Source organism: Chelonoidis abingdonii, chromosome 2 (assembly GCF_003597395.2).
Source record: "Chelonoidis abingdonii isolate Lonesome George chromosome 2, CheloAbing_2.0, whole genome shotgun sequence".
NCBI classification, from domain to species: domain Eukaryota; kingdom Metazoa; phylum Chordata; order Testudines; family Testudinidae; genus Chelonoidis; species Chelonoidis abingdonii.
The window spans coordinates 156,085,641-156,108,221 of NC_133770.1; the positions used below are offsets into that span (position 1 = coordinate 156,085,641).

General features: G+C 41.1%; 1 protein-coding gene across 4 annotated transcripts in view; it reads left to right on the forward strand.

The window, feature by feature from the left end:
• The window catches only part of GFPT1 (glutamine--fructose-6-phosphate transaminase 1), a 67,090-nt gene that overhangs the window by 20,935 nt on the left and 23,574 nt on the right, over positions 1-22,581 (forward strand). For all 4 annotated transcript variants that reach the window (XM_032786612.2, XM_032786602.2, XM_075062745.1 and 1 more), the window contains exons 2-7: positions 8,894-9,001; positions 9,325-9,432; positions 14,127-14,252; positions 16,301-16,359; positions 18,077-18,211; positions 19,761-19,822. In XM_032786612.2, coding sequence (XP_032642503.1) covers positions 8,894-9,001; positions 9,325-9,432; positions 14,127-14,252; positions 16,301-16,359; positions 18,077-18,211; positions 19,761-19,822 — 598 coding nt within the window. The remainder of the gene's footprint in view (positions 1-8,893; positions 9,002-9,324; positions 9,433-14,126; positions 14,253-16,300; positions 16,360-18,076; positions 18,212-19,760; positions 19,823-22,581) is intronic.

Here is a 22,581-nt window from a genome sequence, read left to right on the forward strand (position 1 = left end):
ATAGTCTGTGGGAACTGCTCTAAAATGTAAGGCAACCTTATAGCATGGTACAATATACAGTAAATTAACATTGCCTTAGAGCTTGTGTACACATGAAGTCATCCAGGAACAGCTGGTCTTGGATAACTCCATGTGAGGACACTCTTATTGTAGAACAAGCATCCCTTGTTCCTGTTTAGCTTAATCCAAGTGAGTTAAATCCGTTCCTGAATAACTCCTTGTGTACACAGTCCTATATATGTGATACTTGCAGTAGCAAAAATGGTTTGCATGTGAGCTGTCTGAGGCAGGGACATTCCTTTTGTGTGTGTACAAGTGCTTAGCAAGTGGCTGCTGCTGTTAGAAATACATAATGCTTCTGTAGATCTCAACACATTAAGTTTTAACAGCAACTGTTTTATAGACTCAGTTTACCCATCACAGCGAAATCAAGTAACTCGCTCAAGTCACATAGTGCTAAGCAAGGCATAGAACTCTATTCAGGGGTGGGTGATCTGCGGCCTGCAGGTCAGATCGGGCCCATCAAGGCTTTGGATCCGTCCCACGGGATTCCCACCCCTGTGGCGCTGGCGGCCAGCGCTGCTTCCGGAAGCAGACGCACCACATCCCTGCGGCCTGGGGGCGAGGGGGTGGGCAGAGGGCTCCACATGCTGCCTCACCTGCAGGCACGGCCCCCACAGCTCCCATTAGCAGGGAATGGGGAACTACGGCCAATGGGAGTTTGGGGAGGTACCTGCAGCGAGGCATCGCACGCAGCCCTCTGCCTCCCCCCCCACCCCGCCCCCCAGGGGCTGCAGGACATGGTGCCAGGAGCGGTTGGAGCCAGGCAGGCAGGCCCTGAGCCCCTTCCATACCTCACATCCCTCCCGCACCCCAACTCCTGCCCCAGCCCTACATTCATCGCCCTCCACTGCATGCAATTTCCCCAGCCATATGTGGCCCTCAGGGCCAAAAAGTTTGCCCACCCCTGCTCTAACGCTAGTCTAGTAGGAGACAGATTCTCTGGTAACAACTCTGCAGTAAATAATTTGTTCCAACTTCCTCTAAGGGTTTAGCTGCACTCAAAACTCCAAAGCACTCCCGCGGTAGCACTTTGAAGTGCGAGTGTGGATTATCTTACTCCCAGTGCTGGGGCACTGTTTACACTGGTGCTTTACAGCACTGTAACTTATGCGCTCAGGGGCTGTTTTTCACACCCTGATGAGAAAGTTGCAGCACTGTAAAGTGCCAGTGTAGCCAAGGCCTAAGTCAAATTAGTGCTTGTGTTTATTTCAGAAAAATGTGGATTCCGTTTATTAGACTAGATTTCTAAAGGAACAGTATCAAAATTTCTAGACCCTGAAATGATCTGCCTTGATAGTAATCCTAGCCAGAATTTTTCCCTTCTAATATATTTTTTTTTTTGGTTGAAAATTGCAGTACTATCATGCTAATTGCCTGGGGAGAAAAGATGCATAATTAATGAGACGTAATTGTTTTTATTGCTTTATGATGCTGAAGTCACATAATGTAGTGCTAGTGATCATCTCAGGAAATCATGTAGATGCATTTTTAATGTGCCTGCAAGATCTTGTTGGAAATTTCTGAAGGTTCTTAAGGAATGCTTGGAATGCTAGTGGATATGATTTTTATTTCCCAGTATTCCTGGCAGTGTTCTTGATATGAATGAGAGAGGAAAGAGCTTGGTTTCAGGGAACATAATTGTCATTCTAATTGAATGCAATGATTACTCCCTTGTGATGTTTCCTTCATGTTTCCTTGTTGCACCATAGTTTGCCTATCAGTGAGCTAAGATCTCAAAAGAAGTCTGTTTGTTTGTATGATACCTTGCCAACACAGCCAAGCCATTAATAATGCCAACAGCTACAGTGTGCACTGACAAAGACACTTGTCTACTCAAAACTATTGAGTAACCTTCTCGGTTCAGTACAGGAGTGCTAGAAACCTGTACTTAGGGCTAGTCTACACTGGCAACACTAAAGCGCTACCGTGGCAGCACTGTAATGTGCTCGTGCAGTCGCAGCAGAGTGCTGGGAATAGCTCTCCCTGCGCTCTTAAAAACAAACCTCAACCAGGGCATAGCTCCCAGCCTCCGGACACTGTTACACTGCTGCTTTACAGCGCTGCAACTTGCTGTGCTCAGGGAGTGTTTTTTCACCCCTGAGCGAGAAAGTTGCAGTGCTGCTAATTGCAGTGTAATAAGCCCTAAAATAGGGCTGAGCATCTGATGAATTGAATGGGAGCTGATAGTTGGCAGCAGCTCTTGCCTGGAGGAATAGGTTGTGTTCAAACCCTATGTTAAACATGTTTCAGCTGATAGAATTTTAAATAGGACTTTGTACCTAGCACAGACAGGACAAGGTATGCTCAAAAAGATGTACAACCTGCTGTGTGTGGTATCCATTGTTGCTGATGATTATATTGTCGCAGTCTCATCTATGGCTGCATATGATCTGATCCAAAGCCTGAGTTGGCTTCACATGGGAAGTCCCTATCCATGATGTTTGACGATGCGATCTGTGGCACCTTTCACGTGCAGCCTGGAATAATTTCTTGATCCACTTGAACTTGTTGCAGGCTGATCTTGTCAGAGGCCACCGTGAGTACTGTCTGAGCCATTTGCTCGAATTCTTTGAGACTGATGCCAGCCCACTGGAGATTACTCTCCAGGTTATCTCTGAAGCACTGTTATGGGCGATCCTCTTTCTTTTGCCCTGACTCAGCTCCCCATAGAGGATCGTGTTTGAGAGACTGTTTTTTTCATTCTGATGACATGCCCGCGTCCACCTAAATTGTGCTCTCAATAACATTTCTTCAATGCTGGTTGTGTTTGCTCTCTCAAGGACCTTAACATTGGTCACTCTGTCCTGCCAACTAATGCTCATTATTGAGCAGAGGGTGTGCATATTGAAATTGCTCAAGCTGTTCAATGTTGGTCAATAAAGAGTCCATGTCTTCAGATCCGTACAGGAGAGAGGTTAGGACCACTGCACTGTAGATCTTCAGTTTGGTGGAGAGACAATGTTGTTGTGTTGGTTAAGGACTTTTGTTTGAAGTCGGCCAAGGGCTGCTGGCTTTACTGATTCTGGAGGCATTTCCTTATCAAGGGGACTGTCACTAGCGATGGTGCTGCCCAGAGACTTGAACTGGTCCACGTTTTCATCTGTGTGCCTTGGATAAAGATGGCTGGCACTGGAGCATTGGAAGTGCTGGTTGCATGAGTGCTGGTTGGAACAAGACCAGTCTCGATAAGACATAGATGATGAGACCAAAGAGCTGGGATGCTGCTAATGATGTTTTTAAAGCACTTTGCGCTGCTTCACTAGATGCAAAGTCCTGTTTAAAACTGATGGTGCTAACATGTTTTAAACACATATCATGCCCGTAATCAATTGCAGAGGGTCTGATTGTATCTCCTGAGCCTCTCAAATCTCCTGTGACTTAAATTAGCACAAGTTAGGCCTTTGGTACCTTTTTTTTTAATGCAAGTTTTTATAGATATATTAAAAATACCCTTCAGGAACTTGCACAACTTCTTGTCGCCATGATATTTATTTCACCTAGTGTTGTTAGATTAGAATATCAGCTTATCAGTCAGTAACAGGGACTTCATCCTTTTCACTGTAATCTTCACTCTTTCTGATTCACTCCAGAATGCCTTTTAAAAGGGTGTGGGCACAGTCGCATTCTTACATGTGAGGCCGCACCTCCAGCTCACTGACACTGCTGCTGCTTTAGTTACCTAGCGTGACTGGGATCTGGAATTCCTGTTCTGCAGGAAATTCTGAAACTTCAAATATTTTCTTCCTGAAATAGAGCAAAAAACCAAAACTTTACGTTTCCAAGTACAGGACTTTACAAAAAGTCCAAAACAGAGTGTTGTTCTCTCCCTGCCCCCCCCTTTTTTTTTTTAATTTCTGCATATCCCAGCACCCCTGCAGCCTGCTCAGAGCTCCCAGGGTTTCTGGCAAGGGGCCAGGACCATGGTAGTCCTGAGAGCCCTGTCTATGAAAACGTGTTATTTGGAGAGAGGATGGATAAGAGCTGAGCATGAGCTCCCAGTGCCATGCTCTAGCAAAAATAGCTAATGCGATCCTGGGATGCATAAATGGAAATCTTGAGTCAGAGTAGAGAGGTTATTTTACCTCTTTATTTGGCACTGATGTGACCACTGCTGGAATACCATGTCCAGTTCTGGTGCCCACAGTTCAACAAGATGTTGATAAAAGCCTTAGACAGAGTCCCTCATCAAAGGCTCTTAAGATGTCATGGACTAAGAGGGAAGGTCCTCTCATGGACTGGTAACTGGTTAAAGTTAGGAACAAAGGGTAGAACTAAATGATCAGTTTTCAGAATGGGAGTTATGCACTATGGAACATAATCCCAATATACATTTAAAATGATGGGGTCTAAATTAGCTGTTACCATCAAGAAAGAGTCTTGGCTTCATTGTGGATAGTTCTCGAAACATCCCATCAATGTGCAGCGGCAGTCAAAAAAGCGAACAGAATATTGGTATCATTAGGAAAGGGATAGATAATAAGACAGAAAAATATCATATTGCCTCTATATAAATCCATGATACTGTGTGCAAATGTGGTCGCCTCATCTCAAAAAAGATATTTGAATTGGAAAAGATTCATAGAAGGGCAACAAAATGATTAGGGGGTTGGACGGCTTCCATATGAGCAGAGATTAATAAAGCTGGATTTTTTTCAGCTTGGAAAAGAGATGACTAAGGGGATATGATTGAGGTCATAAAATCATGACTGGTATGGAGAAATTAAATAAGAAAGTGTTATTTACTCCTTCTCATAACACAACACTAGGAGTTACCAATGAAATTAATAGGCAGCAGTTTAACAAACAAAAGGAAGTATTTCTTCACACAACGCGCAATCAACCTTTGGAACTTTGGCCAGAGGATGTTGTAAAGGCCAGGACTATAAGTAAATTCATGGTATATAGGTCCATCATTGTTGTAAGCCAGGATGGGCAGGGATGGTGTCCCTAGCCTCTGTTGCCAGAAGCTGGAATGGGTACAGGGGATGGATCACTTGATGATTCCCTGTTCTGTGGGTTCCATCGTGGAAGCTGGATTGACCACTGTTGAAAACAGGATACTGGGCTAGATGGAGCAGAGTGGCTTAACAGGCATTCTGGGATACCTCCGAATACTCTGGAGGCCAATTACAGCGCTTTTGGTGGCCACACTGGTGGAGCAGCGCTGCATCCCTTATACCCCAGGCAGAGCAGGAGTACAGCCAGCGCTGCAGCCAGGGAGATGCAGCACTGTATGTGCCTTGAAAGTGTGGACGGTGAGTAAGTTGCAGCGCTGTAAACCCACCACCATCGTTGCAGCTCTCCAGTATAGCCAAGCCTTTGGATCCAAATTTCTTCTTTGCTAACTTCATGAGTGAGCTGTTTGTTATTTTTAAAACATTAGTACATTTTTAGAGCTCAAGACAAGTGCCAGATCGACAGCTTTACAGATGAAAGTTTCCTTTTAGTTACAGAACAAATAGGAAATAGGCAGCAGTGTGTCTCAAGCCTATTCCAGATGAACCATCTTAGGTGAGGGAGGATAGTTTGGTCTTGATGCTCATTCAATCTTTGGCATCTTGTTAAAAGTGCTATAGCTGTTGTGATTCTGTGGGGTAGATACCTGTCCACTAGAAACCGGACAAAGACCATGAGACCACCAACTCATTCTGCATATGAATGGAAACTAAACAGCCGTTACTTAATAATTTTAAATTTCTACTGATTTGGGCTAGCTTTTTGACCTGGAGAGACTTGGAAGTCAAAAGAGTTGGAATTATCTGATCCATACATTCTGCAAATTTCTTTTCTCTTCTGTACCCTTTGGTCTTTAGAATCTCTCTCGCTAGCTTGCGAAGAGAATTAGGGTATGGCTACACTGGCACTTTGAGCGCAAAAGTTGCAGCGCTGTAGGGGTGTGAAAAAACACCCCCCTGAGCGCTGCAAGATACAGCGCTGTAAAGCCTCAGTGTAATCAGTGCTGCAGTGCTGGGAGCACGGCTCCCAGAGCTGCAAGCTACACCCGTAGAAGATGTGGTTTATGTGCAGTGCTGGGAGACCTCTCTCCCAGCGCTGGCGCTCCGACCACACACACACTGGCAGCACTTTGAAATTTCAAGTGCAGCCATACCCTTAGAAAGCATTTCATATCTGTGCCTCTGCACACTAGTGCTTTCTCAGCGGCAGCCATCTGAAACGGCCTAGGATTACATGCAGCTTTTTAGGAGTTTACTAAAGTAAGGCTCCGTTGTGCAGCCTTACATGTGTACTGATCAGCAATAACAATGGAAGGCAATGTTTACGCTGCAGCCGCACAGTGAAGGCGCTTCAGCTGAGCCGCTGTAGTGTGGATGCTTCCCTTATCAGTGGAAGTGGTTTTCCATTAATCCTTGTCTCCGAAAGGTGTTAGGTAGGCTGATGAAAGATTTGTCCCTCTGCCAACCTAACTGCTTCTATGCCAGGAGTTAGCGTGACCTAACTGTGGTGCTGAGGGTGTGAAATTTGTCACAGCCCTGATCGATGTAGCTAGGTTGACGTGAGTGTTAGGGGTAGACTAGGCCAAAACAAGTGTGATCGGAGGAGCACTGGTGATTGTAAGACTGGAAGTTATTTAAAGGTTTTTAGGAGGCCAGAATGTAGTTGAAATGTGCTATCCCTTCAGCCTCAGTGTCTTGAGATGGCAACTTTCTGCAATCTGGTTAGTTGCAGAGAGGAGCGTGGTTGTGTATTTAAGGAATGCAGTTCTGGAAATATAAGAAACTAAATATATCTAATTGGCCAACAGTAAAATTCTAAGCCAGATGAGAGGGAAGGGATTGGAAGAGGGTCAGGAAGGGATTCTTAAAATGAAATGTCTCGAACTGCAGCAGAGGGAGATATCTTATTGATTGCAATGTCATCCCTACTGACTCAGTGGCTACACTGAAGTTCCCCTGCCACACCCAAGGGCATCTGGCAGCAGCAGAGTGGAATTTACAACAATCTTGTTCAGAATGTTCTGAGCAAAATCAGTGAAACTGACAGGACTGTTGTAAATTGCACTCTTGCTCTGAACACTGAAGGTACCTCTACAGATAGGGTGATGTGTCGAGTACAGACACTGCAGACCCTGCTAGCCTTAGTATAAATAGCACCATAGACAGTGAGGCATGATTTACGGGAGTAGTGTGCCCTGCACACCTGAACCCTTGGGTATGCACCCTACGCAGCTCTGTATGCACCCAAGTGCTACCTCCCACTGTTGTTTTCAGCAGTGTAATGTCCTACTGCCACGGCCTCTCCCTGTCCCCATGAAAAACTCCGGCCATGGTGACAGGCTTCAGCAGCTCCTGGCTGTTTCCCCGCTGATAGAGCTTTTCCTCAGCATAGTGATCAGGGTCTAGGTCTAGGTACAGTACTAACCTGCTGCAAGTCCCACATGTCCGCTTGCCTGCCTCAGGGAAATAGGTACCCGGTAAACATTTTAAGGCTTTGTAACATGAGATTTGCTGCATCTGTAAACCTAGAATTCTCTGCTCATACTTCTCAGTATAAAAAGAAAACGATTAGAGGGTTTTGAGTTGTCTAGGATAACAGTAACACAAGCCGTTTAAGGGCATGATCTTGCAGATGCCTACTTATATGAATAGTCCTTATGTATACAAGCAGACCTATGGTCTTTGAGGTCTCCTTGCATGTGTGGAGACTGTTTAGCTGAGTATGGATGAGGAGGATGGAGACATATTGATTAAAAATATAGCCTACTTTTTCTAACGTGAATTTGGAGTGCCCGTTTTTGAGTGATCTTAAAAATAATTAAATTTTTGACAATAATTAAGCATCCATTTTCTGAAGAACCCTCTAAGGTGTCTCATGTTGGGAACTCAAAATCACTAGTCACATCTGGAAGTTTACGCTATGTAGGGGTATAGGTGTATGTTTTAAATTTACAAACTTGTCACACTCTTATACTCACTGATGTCTTTTCTTTGCTAAAATCCTAGGGCAAGGTGAAGGAATAGTTTCTAGTACAAATGATCTTTATCCCAATAAATGTGGTCATGTGTTGCTGCTTTATCACAGTAGCAAGTGGAATCTTTCGGAAAAAGATCCAGATAGTTAAATTTTCATTATAGAGCTAAGTACTTACATGCCTCCATCACCATAGTATCTTAGTGCCTGCCAAGTGTTTAAAAATAGAAATAACAATTTATCTTTCTTCTTTCCCAGCCTAAAGGGGAAATAGCTTGATTCATTTATAAGGATTTTAGTGTGTCTGAGTCAATGGGTGTGTTGCCTATCTGTTTGTGTGCACAACTCATTGAGGGGAAGCTGTATTGAAGAAATAAGTTCTGCATGTAGGTCCCAGTTCAGGAAAATAATCCTATTCAGGACAGTGCTTAAATAGGTACTTAAATTAAGCATTTGCTTAAGCAGTTTGCTGAATCTGAACTTTAGTTTGGAAATAGTTCAGTGGTTGCTCTGTCTTGGGGCAGTGAGTTTCATAGTCAAAGTCCAGCTCATGTTGAAGTTCAGTCCCCAGATCTACCAAGCTTCTCTCTATTGGTTGACTACTTTGTTCAGTTGGTTTTAGTGCCATGTAATAGTGGGGCTGATGCTTTAGTTTTGGCTTCCCAAATGTAAACACTGTTCCTGCCCTCAGAGAACTTAGAATAGGTGTGGAAAGGATAAGAATTTAATGGTACTTTCCTGCAAGAGAATTATAACACACAATGGCAAGGGTTAACTTCAGCATGGCAGATCTTGCACCTTATCCTTTGTGCCTGTGGAAATCCAACACAACGTTCTGTCATTTGGTACTTCGTCATCAAGTTAATGGCCCACTCTTAGAATATACCTTTCTTTTCTCTAGGCATCTTTGCTTACCTAAACTACCATGTTCCCCGGACCAGACGGGAGATTCTGGAGACCCTTATCAAAGGGCTTCAGAGACTGGAGTACAGAGGATATGATTCTGCAGGTAGGTCATTCGATAAAGTACCAATTATTTTTCTCTTTATATTGTAAATTGACGTTTTACTGGTATGCTTGTTAGGCAGGTGGTCACAAATAAGTCTCTGCTTTCCGCTGCCCTCCTGTTTTCGGGAATTAAAACATTGTTGCACCAGAATACATAAAAAGTTTTCTGAGTAGTAATTGCAGATTTACATAAAAATATTCTCAATGCCTTTCATTCAGGGATTTGAGCGTGCCTTTTCATAATATATAAAACACAGATGATGCAACATAAATTTCTGTGCTTCACAATTTTTTGTTTGTTTGTTTTTTGCGGGAAACTGTTAGGTGTGGGAATCGATGGAGGAAATGACAAAGACTGGGAGGCTAATGCTGGCAAAATCCAATTAATCAAAAAGAAGGGGAAAGTGAAGGCTCTGGATGAAGAGATTAACAGTATGTATTACACTTCCCCTTTCCAAAAATATCTTGAGATTCTTCGCATGTTTAACCTCAATCTCATGTATATTGAAATATTATGTATCGTATGTATCCTGTCCTTAGTATTGTTTGGGAGACACAACTTCTGAACAAGCAAGTCTTCGATCTGTCAAGCTGAGTCCTAGTAAAATCATCAGCTATCTGTTGGTATGATGCTATATGCACAATGGTACAGTACTGTTTTACATGGGAGAAAAATGTCTTTACTAGTGAAAGATGTAACTGAAAAGTATTAATAAACATCTCAGGGTTTTTTCTAGGGCAAGGGAGTTTAAATATTCTGTAAGGGTTTGTTCATCATACAATCTGAAATTCACAAATTTGACTGATTATATTGAGTTAATCTCTGTGTTGTATTTATTAAGTGGAAATTTTCAGATCAGTTCAGTTTAATGCCCAAATCCAGCCAAGTACTTAAGCACATGCTTAACTTCACACTAGGGCTGTCAAGCGATTTAAACAAATTAATCGCGCAATTAAACAATAATAGACTACTATTTATATAAATATTTTTGGATGTTTTCCACATTTTCAAATATTTTGATTTCAATTACAACACAGAATACGAAGTGTACAGTGCTCACCTTATATTTATTTTTTTATAAATATTTGCACTGTAAAAAGAAAATAGTATTTTTCAATTGACTTAATACAAGTGCTGTGTCAAATCTCTTTATCATGAAAGTTGAATTTACAAATGTAGAATTACGTACAAAAAATCTGCATTCAAAAATAAAACAATGTAAAACTTTAGAGCCTGCAAGTCCACTCTGTCGTACTTCTTTTAAAGCCAATCGCTCAGACAAATAAGTTTATTTACATTTGCAGGAGATAATGCTGCCTGCTTCTTGTTTACAACATCACCTGAAAGTGAGAAAAGGTGTTTTCATGGCAGTGTTGTGACCGGCGTTGCAAGATATTTACGTGCCAGATGCTCTAAAGATTCATATGTCCCTTATGCTTCAACCTCCATTCCAGAGGATGCATCCATGCTGATAATGGGTTCTGCTCAATAACGATCCAAAGCAGTGCAGACTAATGCATGTTCATTTTCATCATCTGAGTCAGATGTCACAAGCAGAAGGTTGATTTTGTATTTTGGTGATTCGGGTTCTGTGGTTTCTGCTTCAGAGTGTTGCTCTATTAAGACTTCTGAAAGCATGCTCCACACCTCATCCCTCTCAGATTTTGGAAGGCACTTCAGATTCTTAAACCTTGGGTTGAGTGCTGTAGCTATCTTTAGAAATCTCACGTTGGTACCTTCTTTGCATTTTGTGAAATCTACAGTGAAAGTGTTCTTAAAATGAACAACATGCTGGGTCATCATCCAAGTTTGCTATAACATGAAATATATGGCAGAATATGGGTAAAACACAGGAGCAGGAGATATACAATTCTCCCTCAAAGGAGTTCAGTCACAAATTTAATTAACACATTATTTTTTTAGTAAGCGTCATCAGCATGGAAGCATATCTTCTGGAATGGTGGCCAAAGCATGAAGGGGCATACAAATGTTTAGCATATCTGGCATGTAAATACCTTGCAGTGCCACTACAAAAGTTCCATGTGAACATCTGTTCTCACTTTCAGGTGATGTAAATAAGAAGTGGGCAGCATTGTCTCCTGTAAATGTAAACAAACTTGTTTCTCTTAGTGATTGACTTTAAAAGAAGTAGGACTGAGTGGATTTGTAGGCTCTAAAGTTTTACATTGTTTTTGAGTGCAGTTATGTAACACAAAAAATCTACATTTGTAAGTTGCACTTTCATGATAAAGAGTGCACTACGATATTTGTATGAGGTGAATTGAAAAATACTACTTCTTTAATCATTTTTAGAGTGCAAATATTTAAATAAAAATAATATAAAGTGAATACTGTATACTTTGTATTCTGTATTGTAATTGAAATCAATATATTTGAAAATGTAGAAAAACATCCAAAATATTTAATATATTTCAATTGGTATTCTCTTGTTTAACAGTGTGAATAAAACTGCAATTAATCACAATTAATATTTTTGAATTAATCGCGTGAGTTAACTGCAATTAATCAACAGCCTTACTTCACACCAAAGAGTAGTCCCATTTCATTCACTAGGATTCACAAGTGCTTGTAAATGTTTGCTGGATTGGGGCTCATTTATTTTGGTAAATTTGAAATGAAGTTCTCAAAATAAGTAGCAAGCCAGTGACGTAGCCAGGTTCTAAGTGCAGGGGAAGCAAACATAAAAAAGGTGCCCACCCTTGGCTCCTCCTCTGGCTATGCACCCCTTGGCTCTTCCTCTGGCCATTTCTTCCCCCCCTCCCCCTTGGCTCAGCAACCTTTTAGAAAGGGAATTGACTGTGTATTAGTTTCTCATCTAAATAAAGCAAAATAGTGAAAATATTACAACATTAATAAGAATCCATCTATATATGGATATATTTTATTTCCATTCTAAAAAATAAACTCCTTCCTCCACTGCAAGCATGAAAAAATCATCCATTAGGACATTTTGAATTTAGCTTTAATACATTGACTTTGCATTTCTGAATAATCTAAATATCTTGTAGTACAAACCCTAATTTCATCTTGAGGTGCACAGTAGATGAGCTAAGGAATTGGTGTAGAAAAAATACTAAGTGGAACTGTCAAATCAATGAGAGAGCAGGAAGTGAAGTATTCTGCTTTCTATTTCTAAACCCTTTTATGTCCTGGATAGAATCAGATTTTTAAATTAGTCAAATCTCTGTAGGAAACAGAACTGCAAACAATTGTTTTCTGTAAAGTTTAGGTAAGCACTGCATGAACTTCTAGGTATCTGCCACCATAGTGATGGTTGTTTTTAGTTAATATCCTGATTTTCAGGTGTTAGTAACTTCAGTTACAGCATATTTATTTAACTTAAAGGATTCTTATATATGAAACTTAGAGAAACCGATTCTGTAGCCTTTTAATGTAATTTTATCATTACTAAGATAAACTCAAGTCTATTGTAAAACCTCATTGATCTACATGAAATCCGTGGACCTGACCTTAATTCAGCGAAGTCCAAAGTCTGAGTAAACAAGGTTATACTGTATATATTCAGTTAAAAGGAAAGACACTGGAATAATGGTAAGATTTAAGCACTTGTGGTAAAATCAATTTAGAAAACTATATTATGGTCTATGAAAAGCTATTAAGAAAAACAGAAAAGATAATCTCTGAATAAGAGGATGAATGTCTACCAAGAGAAGATTAATTTGATACTTTCCAGGCACTAAATTGTTACTGTTGGGGATTCTACTTTAATATTATGTAAGGTGATCATGCTTGGTCAGGCAGAGATAATATTTCAATAGCATCAGAGATGATGGGCCAACACAAGGGATGAAAATAAAATTGGGTGACTTGTTAAAGGTTATTTTCTTTTTGAGAATAAAAAGCAATGGAATCGCCAGATGAGTGAGACTTACAAATCAGCCACGTGAATCATTTTGTTAATGTATCTTTATAAGTATGTGAAATAAACTGAAAGCCATATAGTAAGTTGGAAGGGGTTGAGCTGGGGGGATAGATGGGTTTGTCATGGGAGTTCTCTGACAGGCGTGTCACCAAACTACTTGGAGAATGGAAGGCTTCATTGAAACATGCTGCCAATTGCTATGGTATTTGAGCTTTTACTCAGTTTACCGGTTCCCACCCTCTTCTCAGTAAAGCTTTCCTGTTTAAGGCTTGATAGGCTGGAAACAAACAATTGAGAAGAACACTGAGTAAATGATTGTCCGACATAACAGGTTTATTCTTTACTAACAAGTGCTATAAACTTCTTAATAGCTCATGAAGTGTACGTTGAGAATTATGGTCCTAGTTTTGTTAAGACTCTCCCATTGATGCACAATCATGTTCCCATTGGCTTATTGGTTAATAAAAGCATGCGAAACCTACACAAGTAATATTCATAGATATTTCCTCAATGTGCAGGAGAAAAGATTATCAGGGTTGAAAACGTTCTCAGGAGAAAATACATACAGTATAAACAGGTGATGCTGTCTAACTACTTCTTACTGAGGACTCAGTGTGGCAAAACAAAGATGTTCTTGCTGAAGAACTGAAATGATTTTGTGAACTTGTCGGAAGTGCCCTGGTGTTGGGATACTTTTTGCCCGAAGAAGAGCTTAGAGAATATTCACACCTGCCCAAAACAGTTTTGGCGTTAATAGGCAATACTCAGAATGCTCCGATTTTTGTGTGAGTAGAGAGCCTAAAAGAAAATCATGTTGGTAAATTTATTAAAAGATCGGCAGCTAATTAAACATTTGATATTTGATATTGCAAACCTTTACACATGAGTCGGTGGTACTAATCAGTAATGTGGCTCAGAGGAAAGGATTCACAGGATCAGGCTGTGTATCTCACATGGAAAGATCCTTCATCACGTGAGAAATCATCACTTTATTGGCTTGGGCTGTGACATGGTCTTGACTGCCAATAACTGTATACCTGACGTTTTGCTTGCTTTGTGCTAATAGTTTTCTGATTATATTTTTACTCGAATATTTCTGTCTCCATGTAACTTACTGCATTGCCTGTTACGCTCTGAAAGCCTGACCCATCTCTTACGTTGCTTTCAATGTGAATTGGATCAGGTTCTGATAATGTAACATTTTTACACTTCCATCTGCAGAACAACAGGATATGGACCTGGACATCGAGTTTGATGTACATCTTGGCATCGCACATACCCGATGGGCTACCCATGGTGAGCCCAGTCCCGTCAATAGCCACCCACAGCGCTCAGATAAAAATAATGGTAAGACCCTGCACTGCATGGGCAAGTATTCATTTGTGTGAATGGGGAGAGTAATGGCTGTTAGGAATTCTGAGCGATCAATATGCTCTTGCAAATTGCCACTTAATTGAGTACTTCATACTAAAACTCAATTGGTGCAGTGCTGCCTATGCCTCTGTGAGAACACGTGCTTGGAGGCAGGGCGTAGGAATCATTATTCTGTTTCAAGCCATGATCCTTATCTTGCTCCTTCTGAATCCCACCAGAGTTTGGTCATTGACTTCAATAAGAAGAGCACCAAACTATTTTTTTATGATGATGATGTATCACTTTTGCAGTAAGAGGCAGTCGTATTAATTATTTGCATTGTGATGGTGCCTCGGGACTTCAGTAAATCAATATTGACTGCAAAAGTAAGATCTCAAGGCCTACAGTAAACTCTGTACAGGTATTTTCCCAACCATCATAATAAATGGGATGTTGCTAGCAAATGGGTGTTTTTTATAATGTAATTTTCTTGGTTTATTTCTCTCTTTTGGCCGTCATTTGGTAAAGGTTGCTTTGTCCTTTGTATTGCTGCAGAAGGCAGCGTGGCTCTTATCTATGCACTAGCTCAAATCTTAAAAATACTTTATGAACTGTAGTGAACCTATAATTGTTAGCATTCTCACTTACAGATGATGGTTTGTGGCAGAGCTGGGTAATAACAATATTTACCTCTTACAGAACTTTCAATTCTGAGATCTCAAAGCACTTGACAAAGTATCCCCACTGTACAGATGGGGAAACTGAGGCACGAGAGGTGACTTGCCCAAGGTCACCGGGCAGGCCAGTGACAGAGCTGGTAATAGAACCCAGGTCTCCTATTCTGTGTCCTGTGTGTTAAACACAAGACCATTCTCCATCCCTGCTAAGCTCATCCTGGGTGATTTAAGCATTATCAAATGATGGTTCAGTGAAAACTGATTGGATTAAAAAACAAGCCCAAGATATTTAGAATTCCAGGAGACATTACCAACCAGTTTCTGATGATTTTGAAATAGAACCAATTTTGGCTCTAACCATCTGATTTTTGTATTGTAAAATAAAACAAACCAACCGAGATACAATAATAGCTCGTGTAGAAGAGGATCATCGCTAATTGTATATTGTTTAGATGAGCACTGCACATAAAAATGTTACAAGCATATAATAAATATATTCAGTAATCTTCTGGTTACAAAACTTCTGCAAAACTACTTTGTCCACTCCTTCAAATGTGTTGTGATTCTGAATGCTTGAAACGGAAATAATGCAGCCATTGACTTGGAAAATGGTTTGTGCATGTTTAATATCCTCAGCACTAAGACCTGATGTGATTAACATGTATAGTAATTTAGGGTAATGGCACACACGAAGGCTGGCCTAGATTCTCGTCTTTTACATTAGAAAAATTATCTCTATTCTATATTGCATGCAATGATACTAAGAAAACATTTTCATGGGAATTGGTATTTACTAATACACTGCATATCATCATGGCAGCTGGATGCATTAAATACATTTTTAAAAATTCCATGAAAGTTAAATAAACCACTCTCAAAAGATGAGATTGATGAGTTTTCTTTGAAATATTTGCTCTCAACAGGTTATTCAATGGTCTACTTCTAACACAGGCCTAATGAGGAAGGCACTTAATGTTTCTGTACCTTAAGTTCTCCATCTTTGTAATGAGATTTATTGATGGAAAGGCATCGCATAAGTCCTAGATCAGCGGTTCTCAAACTGGGGGTCGATAAGGGGGGTGATGTCGCATACAGAGACTTGCTATGTGAAAGGGGTCACCAGTAAAAATGTTTGAGACCCAGTGTCCTAGATGGTATTAATGCATACATTTTAGAACAGTCCTTGCTAACAGAGAGCAATCTGTGCAGGGTAATTTCAGTGAATTATAGAAGCCGATCACTATTTTGATGCTTCTACTGCTGTGTAAATATGCTTATTAGAATAAAATGCTTCATATGGTGTTTAAGGTATGTAAAATATTCACATATCTTTTAGAATTAACACTTTTTTTTTTTATTCTCTAGAATTTATTGTTATCCACAATGGCATTATAACCAACTACAAAGATCTGAGAAAATTTTTGGTGAGTAAAACTAGCTGTGTGTCTAAGCTCTGGAATAAAGTTATAATGGCACCTAGTGCTGGTTAAATCTCAAAGTCCTTGATTAGTTGCCTAAATTTCTTGCTACTGTGGTGTGGAAACCACAGATGGTAATAGTGCCCAGTGATTTTAACATACAAAGCTGGAGATGCTTCTGAGACAGCTGAAGACTTTATGGCTTTCATGGTGACCATGGGATTATCTCAGGTGGCCATAAACTCAGCTCATATGGCTGCCCATGCTTAGATCTGGTTTGTGGGTGGAGAGTAGAAATTGAAGGGATGGAAATTACCCCTCAGGTCTCATGATCATACCTTCATGTGTATGAGGTTGGGAATCTTCTCTTTCAGGTTGAAGGATCTATTCTGATGCTCTGGCCTTTGGAGGGTAATGGAAATTGCATTGCCAGCTGACCATTCTGCTAACAGGACTCCATAATCCTTTGACCTTTGCTATTGACAGAGTAGCTCCCCCGTGCCCTGTACCCAGTTTCATACATCCAGAGCACCCTGATATATGGGTAGCGTGAGACAGATTATACAAGAAAGAAGACTGTTATGGAGATATTTGTTGTGCACGAGATTGGTTGATAAGACTTAAGAATTCTTGTGTCAATTGTTTTTCCTTACTTAGTGAGCTTCTTAAATAGGTACAGTCTATGCAGTTACTGTTTTTTTGTGTCCTGCAAGACTCTCCTCTGTTGTCTACGTTAACAGTGAATGGCCCCATCACATCTCCTCTGCAGATCTCCCTTGAATCCACTCTGATTCCATCCCTTACTCTTTTCCTTTAATTTCTCATTCTGCTCTGTCTCCTACCCTTTACAATACCAGCACACTTTAGTGTCCCCATCTTAAAAACAAAAAACCTTGAGCCCATCTGCATCTCCAGCTACTTCCCCATCTCTGCCTCATCCTTTCATCTCTAAGATATTGAATTTGCTGTGTAAAATCACTGCCTAGAGTTCTTCTCCTGTCCTGTTTTTGCCCCTTGCGCTCTACTGAATCTGTTCCCACCAAAATATCTAATGTCGTCATCTCGTGTCTTGATTTACTACATTCTTGTCTCTAGCCTTGACAAATATCCATTCAGAATCTGCTCCTATCCATTCAGAAGGCTGCTGCCGCCAAGATAATTCTTCTAGCCTGTCACTTTGACCATGTCATCCCTCTACTGATGCCCCTTTCTCCATCTCATCAGACATAAGCTAATTGTCTTCACTTTCAAGGCCCTACGCTGCTTAGCTCCATTCAACTATCCTCTTTCATTCACTATCGACTCCCACCTCCGATCGGCCCATGATTCCAGCCTCCATCATCCACTTGTTACATTTTCAAACTAGCACCTTAATGCTTAAAAGAAGCTCCTTGTAAACATCTGCAAAGCTACTGCCCTGTCCTCCTTCAAAACCCTCCATGATGCCTACAAAAAACTTGATAACAGTTAAGGTGCTGGTATGCTGAGACTCGCTGCGTATCAGGCTGACCGCTGTTGTCTCATTGTTTCCTTGTACTTTTCTATCTGTCAGTATCAATGTTTGTCTCTTGTTTTATGCTTAGATTGTAAGCTCTTTGGGGGCAGGGACTATCTCTCCTGAGTTTGTACAGTGCCCAGCACAATAGGACTCTGGTCTAGCGCTTCTAGACGTTACAAATAATGAACAATAACAACAACTTGGGTTTTTTTGGTTTGCTTTCAGGAAAGCAAAGGGTATGATTTTGAGTCTGAGACCGACACAGAAACCATTGCCAAGCTTGTCAAGTACATGTATGACAACCGCGAAAGTGATGACATTAGCTTCACCACCTTGGTGGAGAGGGTTATCCAGCAACTGGTAATATATTAATTAATTTTAAAAATTGGTTGATAAAAAAAAAAAAAAAAAGGTTTTAAAGACCCAGAGGCAATGCTTCTGGTGGTGTCTCACATGAAAATAAAAGCTATGCTAAAATATTTGAAAGTCGGAACACTGGAATTGCAATACTCAGCTGACTAATGGTCAGTATAGTCCAATAGGCTGTCTGTAGTCCATATTCTTCAGTGAGTAATGCAAGAAATCCCATAATGGACAATTGAAGAATAACCTGTGCGGAGATGTTTCTTCCAGGCAATCAGTGTTTGGTTTATGTCATGAAGCGCAAGAATTTATATTCTTATCTACTGCAACTATGGATATTGTTCATATAAATGTTTAATCCTGCTAAGCTTGTAGGCCAGATCTACATTGTAAACTTTTGCTGGCACAGCTTTGTCAGTCAGGAGTGGGACAAGGTATGATCCCTGCCCGACTTAGCTGTGCTAGCAAAAGCCTTTAATGTAGAGGCGCAGCTATGTCAGCAAAACTATGCTTTTATCAGGAAAGATGGTTGCGCTTGCAGGGATGGTTTTACTATACTGGTACAAAGCACAGCTTTGCTTGTATGGCTGGGTCCTTACTAGCAGTACTTAGCTGGTATAGTATGCCAGTATTCCTGTCCTGATAAAGCTCTTCTAGAGTAGACATGGCTATTGACATGAGATATTGTGGCAGTGAGTTCCACAGTTCAAATATGGATTGTGTGGGTTTTTTTTTTTTTTTTTTTAAAAAGGCATAAGATTATTGGTAGCAAAAGGGCTTTCCAGAGTGTGTGTGTTTGCGCTAGTACATATATTTCTTCTCTAAGTCACAATCTAAAGCCCTGTCTTAGGAGAGAATCCCTGTTTAGGACAGGATTTAAGCTTGTGCTTGAGTCCCACTGATGTCATTAGGACATACTTAAAGTTAAGCCTGTGTTTCCTTGCTGAATCTGGATCTATAAGGGTGGTTGGTTGTAAAACTCCAGTAATGGAAGAAATGCTGACCTCTTGTGGAAACTTTCTTGAAAAGCATGTATGTTTATCTAAGATTTTTTTATTAATACTATGGACAGTCCTATGCATAAAAACAGTAGTTTACTTCCTCCTGGTGCTATTTTTTTCTGGAGACAATTAAGGTTAATAACCATGGAATGCCAGGAAAATGGCAGCAGCCCAAGGCCATGCACAGATTTTCCACAGTATGTGTTCCAAGTGGCAAACAATTTTGCAAACAGATGCAGGTGTAGTACGTCAGCTCACCAAATTCTGAATTGGTGTAAGAGCTTTTATAGTGGTAGGCAGTTAAGCCTAACCAGGGAGTCCTGTTTTTTAAAAATAACTGGCTTAGAAGAAGAGAATTAAGCTGGACAGATTCAAAACTAGGCACCCGAAATAATCTGTGACCATGAAATATGTGCCACCAGGCAGTTGTTTTGTTGAACAAGAATGTTCTTATGGGTGAAAGTTACATGCTGGTGTTTGAAACATGTGGCTGTAAGTGTAGTTTGAAATGGTACAATAATTTGTATATTTCCCTTTCTTTCCAGGAAGGTGCTTTTGCCCTTGTGTTTAAAAGTGTCCATTACCATGGTCAAGCAGTTGGCACCAGGTAAAGATTGCTATTGTATCTCTCAATAGACAGTATTCCCCTTTTAATCACAATAAAGCAAATATATTTTTGGAGGGAGGGATAGCTCAGTGGTTTGAGCATTGGCCTGCTAAACCCAGGGTTGTGAGCTCAATCCCTGAGCAGGCCGCTTAGGGATCTGGGGCAAAATCAGTATCTGGTCCTGCTAGTGAAGGCAGGGGCTGGACTCAATGACCTTTCAAGGTCCCTTCCAGTTCTAGGAGATAGGTATATCTCCATATATTAACCCCTTTCCCTTCTTGCTGATGATGGCTGGTTTATAAGTCAGAGGAGAGAAACATAGAGGATGCTCTTGCTGTACTCTGTGAGAATCTGAATTTTCTGTGTTGCATACTTTTTTCTCCTCTCTTTCCCCCATCTCAGCACAAAACTCTTCAACAGGCCTCTTTTGGAGAAATACTTCAATACCAGATTCGTGGTCAGAATCTCGCTTATACTCCTGTACAACTGGTCTGAAATAACCTAGGTCTCTTGGCCTTTGGGGCATGCCACGAGGCAGATCTGTTTGTGAAGGCTGCTGTGGAGGTGGGCCTTGGAGAGAGAAGTCAGATTTGTGGGTCGGGGACTTGTAATGTATGGCAATGGCACCTAAAGCCTTGGAGGGACACCCCTTTTATTTAGTTACTTTACTTATTTTTAATAAACTGAGTTAGTTTGATTTTCAAGTGTATCGTGCGAGTGCCTTAATAGGACCTCTAAATCCCACACTTAGACTTTCAAAAGCCAACCAAGAGATTTAGCCACGCTATTCCCATTAATTTTAATTAAAATGTGGCTAAATTCCTAATAAGCTTTGAAAACCTCAATTTTAGTATCTGCCATTAGGTGCATATAATGGGTAATAACCATTCAAAGCGCTGGCTTGAGCATGCAAGTGCAGGATTTCAGTGCTCATGTTAGGGAATCTGCCCTAGTTTTAAGTCTTTGTTGCTTTTAGCCTCTGCCTTCATATCCCATTGTCTAGCTCTGTTCGTGGAAAGGGTGAATGCTAAATTTGTATTTTCGTTTGGGGAAGGTCAGTGTGTAACTGAGATCAGAGTTTTTTCCTATATCTTGCAGCCTCCTTCACTTTCTTCACAATTCATTGGTTAATGAGATTCAATAAAACCAGCTGGATGAGGTTAATTGATTTAGATACCTTGGTGTCGAACAGCAGTCCCTCAGGGTTAAGGTTTCTGTGTTGAAGCTCGGTGTATAAGGCCTGGTCTACACTACGCATTTAAACCGAATTTAGCAGCATTAAACCGATTTAACCCTGCACCCATCCACACAACGAGGCCCTTTACATCGATATAAAGGCCTCTTTAAACTAGTTTCTGTACTCCTCCCCGATGAGAGCAGTAGCGCTGAAATCGGTATTGCCATGTCGGATTAGGGTTAGCGTGGCCGCAAATTGACGGTATTGGCCTCCGGGCGGTATCTCACAGTGCACCACTGTGACCACTCTGGAAAGCAATCTGAACTCAGATGCGACTTGAGCAATCTAACTAGATGCATGGCCAGGAGACAGGAAAAGCCCCGCGAACTTTTAATTTCATTTCTGTTGGCTAAGCGTTGGGCTCTGATCAGCACGCGGTGGCTGCCAGTCCCAATCAAAAAGGCTCAGCACTGGATCTACGGAAGGATACTGGATTGATCGCTTTATGGAGCACATATGTCTATCAGGGCTCCGTTACAGAAGGGGACGAAATGGACAGCATTTGAAAAATTCAGGGCTATTGATTACGGGGTCCACAAGCACAGTGCTGTGGTGACAAAGCGGAAAGCCAAAGAAATCAAGATGGACTTCGCTCATGGAGGGGGGTTTACAAGGACTCCCGCTATCCACGTCCGCTGCGCCGAAAACAGCATTTTTGCATTCTTGGCTGGTCCCTTCTGTAAGAGGTCAAAAATCATCTTGTCCGGCGCTGGAACATATTAACAAGAGCGCTAACCTATCACCTCAATCACTTCATCACCCCCATCATAGCCCCGTGAAACACCAACGAAAAAAAAAACCACAAACAAACACCACAAACACCACCCGAAACAAAATAAAGGGCGAAAAAACATGATTTCTTGACTTTTTTCGTATCACCAGTAAATGATCTAATATAGCATGCATGACTGGTCAATAGGACTGCGGTTAGCCTGAACGGGACGAATCGAACGCAGAAATCCCCTCCACCCTCCTATCCCCAAAAGGTGACGCAGACAAAAAATGATAAAAGTTTGACAGAAAGGCTAGAGTATAGCAACAATCACATCGTCAAGTATCCAGTTTGAAACAATGAAGTGTCTGTCTAGGCCTTTCAGGTAGAGGAATCAGGCCAGGGTGATAGAACAGTAAAAATAGGAATCGGCTATCCCGGTCATCCGGAACAGAATGAGTCCGACGCTTGGTACACGATGGATTCAGACTCTACCTAGCAAACTAGGGGCTAGAGACATCCACCAGCACCACCCACACTACCCCTTTCCTAGTCTAACGAGAAAGATCTTTTGTCTGCCTGGACTATCAACGCAACGGCTGGGGCTGCACATATACCCCTCATTTATCTTCACTAACAAGTTCAAGTCGTATCATTTTAATATACCTGAATTACATTATATATACCTATAATAATCACACAATGGGGGACATGTTCAACAATGGTAGCCCGGAGGATATGGAGGAGAGGAGGAGAAGAAATGGTCAGGGATTGTTGAAGGTAGGGCAAAGCCCCAAGTAGAATGGGCAA